General features: G+C 41.5%; 1 protein-coding gene across 9 annotated transcripts in view; it reads right to left on the minus strand.

The window, feature by feature from the left end:
* HIKESHI (heat shock protein nuclear import factor hikeshi) overlaps positions 1 to 4,347 on the minus strand; it is a 47,735-nt gene extending 43,388 nt beyond the window's left edge. For all 9 annotated transcript variants that reach the window (XR_015058024.1, XR_015058019.1, XR_015058022.1 and 6 more), the window contains exons 1-2: positions 4,114 to 4,347; positions 721 to 970 (exon numbers count right to left, since the gene is read on the minus strand). Coding sequence is in view for 5 of the 9 variants with exons in the window: in XM_085880695.1 (XP_085736821.1) it covers positions 721 to 970; positions 4,114 to 4,143 (280 nt within the window). In the remaining 4 variants the exon portion in view is untranslated. The remainder of the gene's footprint in view (positions 1 to 720; positions 971 to 4,113) is intronic.
* Positions 4,348 to 8,207: the final 3,860 nt, after the last annotated feature.

Consider the following 8,207-nt stretch of genomic DNA (forward strand, 5'->3'; position numbering starts at 1 on the left):
ATTGATAATTGGCCGCCATATTGGATTTATGCAAATTAGACGTATTTCCGCAACAGGGATTTCTTTGGACTTTTAGTATGGTGTTGTGGGGACCTCATAGAAATGCATTGTGCTAAAAAAAAATTCTGTTGCAATTTGTTCCCGATCAAGTGAAAAATGGGCTAGATTGCCTGGACTACGAGTCTGGAAGTTCAGCAGTTCTATTTTGAACCTGACTGAACCACACCAGACTTTAAAAATGGCACAAGCTGCTTCATTGCTTGATGCTCATCATTTAGAGGACAGAGCATGGACAAACCCCATGGGATCTTTAACATCCACCAACTAATGCCGGCAGACGGGACACCGGTTTAACGTCCATCCGAGAGATGGCGCACACATCGATGAATCACCCTACTTGTGAAACACCGGAATGACAGTTTATCGCTGGGTCGAGATGCGAACCCAGGCTAGACAGCTTCGAAGCGAGTGTGCGTACCTTGAAGCCATCCTGTCAGCCCAATGCCCCGCTGACTGCAGAGTGAAAGGCTCCACCACAAGATGGCACCAACAGCTCCTTGCATGTTCTGGGAAGATACTTCCCTCAAGGTCATGGCTGTTTGTCTGAAGTCAAGTGCAGCATTTTCTTATGTCTGTCTACATGCGTGTGATTTGTGTGTGACAACTCTTTCATGAGCTTTAGAAACGGTAGAATATTAAAATAAAATAAAAGAAACACACCTTGCGGTGCTTTAACCATCTTAAAGATGGCGCTTGGCTTTTCGTTGGAGAGGAAACCCAGGAGATGCCAGGCAACATCTGTGGCTATTCTGGAGCCCCCATGTGGGTAAGACAGATACACGGCCCCACCCATTCCCTCTGGAAAGGGGATTGTGCCGAGTAGGAACACAGCGATGTGCTGCCCTCCCTCAATACCCGGTACATTCAGCAGGAACTTGTCAGGAGCAAATGCCACAGCATCCGTTTGGACCTTTTAGAAGATGGAGATCAGATCAGATCTATTATAAGTGAGGTGAGTAAAATGGTGATGCAATTATAAGGAGGGATGGCACATCGACACAATTCACCAAAAGGTATTAAAATTAATTGGTGAGAAGCTACAAGAAAAGTACAGCACAAGTATAACACTTTGAAAGGATCAGTAACACATGATGTAGAGCTTTTGAAAAGGTAAAATAGGATGAGGTGCACCAAACATGATGCATTTAGATTACTGCATTCGATTCGGTATTCATAAGCTGGTGAGATATGAGAGACAATCTTACTTGTGGACAGCACTCAAGAATGACCTTAATGATGTACATTCGGGTTGACGGGGCACAGTTGGCAAAACAATGCATGTGTGGTATGAGGTATGATGAGGAAAGGTTCAGGCAAGGACAATGAGGGTGAAACAAGCTTCAGACAATGAAAATGAATAGGAGGTAAAGCTCAAACAAAGACAATGGTGCGAGACAAGATTCAAAGACAATGAGGTTGAGGAAAGGGGACAAAGATGAGGATGACGCAGAGCGCAGAAAGAGAAAATATGGCAAGGTGCAAAGACAATGACGAGACAAGGTACAGGTAGATAATGAGGATGCGACAAGGTACAGGTAGATAATGAGGATGCAACAAGGTACAGGGACATAAGGATATGACAAGATACAGGGAGATAATGAGGATGTGACAAGGTCTGTGGAGATAATGAGGATGTGACAAGGTACGTGGAGATGATGAGGATGTGACAAGGTACAGGTAGATAATGAGGATGCGACAAGGTACAGGTAGATAATGAGGATGTGACAAGGTACAGGGACATAAGGATATGACAAGATACAGGGAGATAATGAGGATGTTACAAGGTCTGTGGAGATAATGAGGATGTGACAAGGTACAGGGACATAAGGATGTGACAAGATACAGGGAGATAATGAGGATGTGACAAGGTCTGTGGAGATAATGAGGATGTGACAAGGTACAGGGACATAAGGATGTGACAAGGTACAGAGATGTAATGAGGATGTGACAAGGTACAGAGATATAATGAGGCTGTGACAAGGTACAGAGATGTAATGAGGATGTGACAAGGTACAGAGATGTAATGAGGATGTGACAAGGTACAGAGATGTAATGAGGATGTGACAAGGTACAGAGATGTAATGAGGATGTGACAAGGTACAGAGATGTAATGAGGATGTTACAAGGTACAGAGATATAATGAGGCTGTGACAAGGTACAGAGATGTAATGAGGATGTTACAAGGTACAGAGATGTAATGAGAGTGTGACAAGGTACAGAGATGTAATGAGAGTGTGACAAGGTACAGAGATATAATGAGGCTGTGACAAGGTATAGAGATGTAATGAGGATGTGACAAGGTACAGAGATGTAATGAGGATGTGACAAGGTACAGAGATGTAATGAGAGTGTGACAAGGTACAGAGATGTAATGAGTGTGACAAGGTACAGAGATGTAATGAGGATGTGACAAGGTACAGAGATGTAATGAGGATGTTACAAGGTACAGAGATGTAATGAGGATGTTACAAGGTACAGAGATGTAATGAGGATGTGACAAGGTACAGAGATGTAATGAGTGTGACAAGGTACAGAGATGTAATGAGGATGTGACAAGGTACAGAGATGTAATGAGGATGTTACAAGGTACAGAGATGTAATGAGAGTGTGACAAGGTACAGAGATGTAATGAGAGTGTGACAAGGTACAGAGATATAATGAGGCTGTGACAAGGTATAGAGATGTAATGAGGATGTGACAAGGTACAGAGATGTAATGAGGATGTGACAAGGTACAGAGATGTAATGAGAGTGTGACAAGGTACAGAGATGTAATGAGTGTGACAAGGTACAGAGATGTAATGAGGATGTGACAAGGTACAGAGATGTAATGAGGATGTTACAAGGTACAGAGATGTAATGAGGATGTGACAAGGTACAGAGATGTAATGAGGATGTGACAAGGTACAGAGATGTAATGAGTGTGACAAGGTACAGAGATGTAATGAGGATGTGACAAGGTACAGAGATGTAATGAGGATGTGACAAGGTACAGAGATGTAATGAGGATGTTACAAGGTACAGAGATATAATGAGGCTGTGACAAGGTACAGAGATGTAATGAGGATGTGACAAGGTACAGAGATGTAATGAGGTTGTGACGAGGTAGATGTAATGAGGCTGTGACAAGGTACAGAGATGTAATGAGAGTGTGACAAGGTACAGAGATGTAATGAGGATGTGACAAGGTACAGAGATGTAATGAGGATGTGACAAGGTACAGAGATGTAATGAGGATGTGACAAGGTACAGAGATGTAATGAGGATGTTACAAGGTACAGAGATATAATGAGGCTGTGACAAGGTACAGAGATGTAATGAGGATGTGACAAGGTACAGAGATGTAATGAGGATGTGACAAGGTACAGAGATATAATGAGGCTGTGACAAGGTACAGAGATGTAATGAGGATGTGACAAGGTACAGAGATGTAATGAGGATGTGACAAGGTACAGAGATGTAATGAGGATGTGACAAGGTACAGAGATGTAATGAGGATGTGACAAGGTAGATGTAATGAGGATGTGACAAGGTACAGAGATGTAATGAGGTTGTGACGAGGTAGATGTAATGAGGCTGTGACAAGGTACAGAGATGTGATGAGGATGTGACAAGGTACAGAGATGTGATGAGGATGTGACAAGGTATAGAGATGTAATGAGGCTGTGACGAGGTACAGAGATGTAATGAGGATGTGATAATCCAACATTGATGAAGTATATCCGTGCCCTGCTGACAGAGTCCCCCGAGGATCGTGTGTGTCCCACTGACGAATCGGAGTGAAGAGTTGTGAGGTTGTGCGAACAGGGAGTGTTGACGGGAAACGTAAACAACAGAAGACGAACACACAAGGAGTCCATGTCGAGACGTCGCCCTGAGGATGAACGATTAAAGGAGGAACAACTGATGATGAACATCTGGCTGATATCGGTTTGGACGGCGGGTGTTATCCAAACTTACACCGCTTGTAATGAAAGCTACTAATGTCTCAAAATAACCGCCATTAACAGAAAAATGTGACACTATCACAGGCTCAGAAGAACACGACCCTCACCAGGCGACCGGCCACCAAGCAGCCAAACATCGCGTCAACAGAGCAACAACATGCGAGAAGATTCCACGGTCTCCTCTTGTCTCGTGACAGTGATTTAATTAATTTTCATTTTTAACAGTACCCCCAAAAATCGAGGCAAGGTAAACCTGAACACGAGTACCGTGATATACCGCGAAGGGAAAAACAAAATTCAAACGTCACAGACCAGCCCGACGGAACTCGATTCGAAGGGCGATACACCACCCAAGCGTTTCACTCGATGAATCACCACAATTATTAATCTATTGGTGGAAGTGGAAGTAAATTGTCTCATTTTACACAAATCAGGTAATTAAGGAAAAATCCGTGTAGTTATGTTTTTGATTATAGTACAATACCCCCAGTAAAGCCACCGCCTGCTGCAGCGCAATACAAGTCGATTGGGATGTTGTTGGGTGCAATTGTTTCTTCTTGTAGTTTCTTACTGATCTGGTTGATTGTTGGTGTGGTTTCTTACTGGTGTGGTTTCTTGTGAGTGTGATTTCTAACTGATCTGGTTTCTTGCTGGTGTGTTTTTTTTTCTGATCTGGTTTCTTGCTGGTGTGTTTTTTTCTGATTTGGTTTGTTGTTGGTGTGGTTTCTTACTGATCTGATTTCTTACTGGTGTGGTTTCTTGTGGGTGTGATTTCTAACTGATCTGGTTTCTTGCCCATGTGGTTTCTTACTGATCTGGTTTCTTGCTGGTGTGTTTTTTTCTGATTTGGTTTCTTGTTGTAGTTTCTTACTGATCTGGTTTCTTGTTGGTGTGGTTTCTTGCTGGTGTGTTTTTTTCTGATTTGGTTTCTTGTTGTGGTTTCTTACTGATCTGATTTCTTGCTGGTGTGGTTTCTTACTGGTGTGGTTTCTTGTGGGTGTGATTTCTAACTGATCTGGTTTCTTGCCCATGTGGTTTCTTACTGATCTGGTTTCTTGCTGGTGTGTTCTTTTTTTCTGATCTGGTTTCTTGCTGGTGTGTTTTTTTCTGATTTGGTTTCTTGTTGGTGTGGTTTCTTACTGATCTGGTTTCTTGCTGGTGTGGTTTCTTACTGGTGTGGTTTCTTGTGGGTGTGATTTCTAACTGATCTGGTTTCTTGCCCATGTGGTTTCTTACTGATCTGGTTTCTTACTGATCTGGTTTCTTGCTGGTGTGTTTTTTTCTGATTTGGTTTCTTGTTGTGGTTTCTTACTGATCTGGTTTCTTGTTGGTGTGGTTTCTTGCTGGTGTGTTTTTTTCTGATTTGGTTTCTTGTTGTTGTGGTTTCTTACTGATCTGGTTTCTTGCTGGTGTGTTTTTTCTGATTTGGTTTCTTGTTGTGGTTTCTTACTGATCTGGTTTCTTGTTGGTGTGGTTTCTTGCTGGTGTGTTTTTTTCTGATTTGGTTTCTTGTTGTTGTGGTTTCTTACTGATCTGATTTCTTGCTGGTGTGGTTTCTTACTGGTGTGGTTTCTTGTGGGTGTGATTTCTAACTGATCTGGTTTCTTGCCCATGTGGTTTCTTACTGATCTGGTTTCTTGCTGGTGTGTTCTTTTTTCTGATCTGGTTTCTTGCTGGTGTGTTTTTTTTCTGATTTGGTTTCTTGTTGGTGTGGTTTCTTACTGATCTGGTTTCTTGCTGGTGTGGTTTCTTACTGGTGTGGTTTCTTGTGGGTGTGATTTCTAACTGATCTGGTTTCTTGCCCATGTGGTTTCTTACTGATCTGGTTTCTTACTGATCTGGTTTCTTGCTGGTGTGTTTTTTCTGATTTGGTTTCTTGTTGTGGTTTCTTACTGATCTGGTTTCTTGTTGGTGTGGTTTCTTGCTGGTGTGTTTTTTTCTGAATTGGTTTCTTGTTGTTGTGGTTTCTTACTGATCTGGTTTCTTGCTGGTGTGGTTTCTTACTGGTGTGGTTTCTTGTGGGTGTGATTTCTAACTGATCTGGTTTCTTGCCCATGTGGTTTCTTACTGATCTGGTTTCTTACTGATCTGGTTTCTTGCTGGTGTGTTTTTTTCTGATCTGGTTTCTTGTTGGTGTGGTTTCTTACTGGTGTGGTTTCTTGTGGGTGTGATTTCTAACTGATCTGGTTTCTTGCCCATGTGGTTTCTTACTGATCTGGTTTCTTGCTGGTGTGTTTTTTTCTGATTTGATTTCTTGTTGGTGTAGTTTCTTATTGATCTGGTTTCTTGTTGGTGTGGTTTCTTGCTGGTGTGTTTTTTTCTGATTTGGTTTCTTGTTGGTGTGGTTTCTTACTGATCTGGTTTCTTGCTGGTTTGGATTTGTTTTTTGTGGTAGGTGAACTGTCAAATCATGACTCACATATTATATAGACAAGCCTCTTTTGTGTAATGTTTCGAGTGTCCACTCTGAGTCTGGGAGGTTGACAGATCAAACACTCATCGAGTTATCACCAAAGACTTTAAAAATGGTCCTTGTTGCTTGCTTGATTGACGTTCAGCATTTAAAAAGGATAAAGCATGGACAAACAACCATAGGTTGGCACTCGTTGCACAGCCTTTGATGGGCCTGATTGGTGTGGAATGATTTGTAATTTTGTGTCAAATGTGTGTTAAAAGTAAACTTTTACTTGAGTTTGTATCTTTAAGTTGTAAAGATTTATAAAAAAAATATCGTGGCATGTTTTTAGAACAAAAGTGCACCAAATCCAAGATGGCCGCCTGCATTGAAAATGGATACTCATTCTGGAATAGTCATTTAACATAAATTGTAGTTACTGTTGTCAATTCAGTCATTATGTTGACACCATATTTATGACGACAGATACCTCAATAAATGATATTCTGGGTAAGAAAGACAATATATGACAGCTATTTCAAATTTCAAAATGGCCGCCATTAAAAAAAATATCGGTGGCCTGCAGATGGTATGCATGCCAAGGCCAATTGACATACATAATCCTACATTTTGAGGGGGCAAATGCAAACAATTCGCATGGTTCTCATTAAACATTTATTCTAAATTAACAAGCATTGTGTTGTGATAATAAAGTGCCGTACTGTAATTGGCGGCAACGGAAATTGGGCGGATGTGGCAGCACTGTATATGAAGGTCAATGGCTGGTGATGACACGTATACCACGTACTCCATGGAAAGTCATGCTGGAACAGTAATGGTATGTTATATACTATATTAGGAATAATGTACTCTGAGGAATGTAATTGGGATTAGAGTATGGAGTTTAACTTCGTTATTATGTGATGCGTATGTGGTATTTGCCTTCAGTATTATGTGTACAAGTTATTGTATTTTGTTATTCTTACCCTATGTATATTTATGTTGTTGTAGATATGCGTATGGGTTTTGTGAGAATAAAGCCGATCGAAAAGGTCTATTGTTGATTATTACAACAATAATTTATTCTCACAAAACTTACCTGGTTGGATTGGACCAGAAGAGTGCCGAGGCCTACACTGGAATGGAGCGTTTGCTGAGACCAGAGAGGCTGGATTCGGATCCCAGTTCACCCATGGCGGCACAAGAATGGAAACACTGGTTGAAGACATTCGAAAACTTCCTGGGAGCTGTACCACAGGATAATCTGGATAAGATGAGTCTGCTTACAAATTTTGTCTCACCAAGACTATACGAAACTATATCAGAGTGTACCATTTATGATGAGGCTATCCGTACTTTACAGTCACAGTACGTAAAGCCCACTAATGAAGTGTTTGCACGCCATCGTCTTGCAACTCGCCGCCAGCAGGTCAGAGAGTCCTTAGATGAATACCTTCTGACTCTGAAAACGTTAAGTAAAGAGTGTAACTTTGGGGCTGTAACAGCAACTCAACATTGCGAAGAATCCATCAGGGATGCCTTCATTAGCGGCCTGCAGTCACCACTGATCAGACAACGTCTATTAGAGAATAAGACTTTAGATTTAGCTACCATGTTTGATCAGGCGAGATCTCTAGATTCAGCGCAAAGAAATTCAGAATCTTATTGTGTTATTCAACCCTCCGGTTCATTGGGTGCTGCCTCATCCAATCAGAATACCGGTGAAGTGGAACCCACAACTGTAATGGCTGCTACTGGTGTTAAATGTTTCTTTTGTGGTTTTTTAAAACACCCATGTGTAAAATG

This window comes from Eptatretus burgeri, chromosome 1 (assembly GCF_056783735.1).
Source record: "Eptatretus burgeri isolate ZD-2024b chromosome 1, Ebu_testis_v1, whole genome shotgun sequence".
NCBI lineage: Eukaryota > Metazoa > Chordata > Myxini > Myxiniformes > Myxinidae > Eptatretus > Eptatretus burgeri.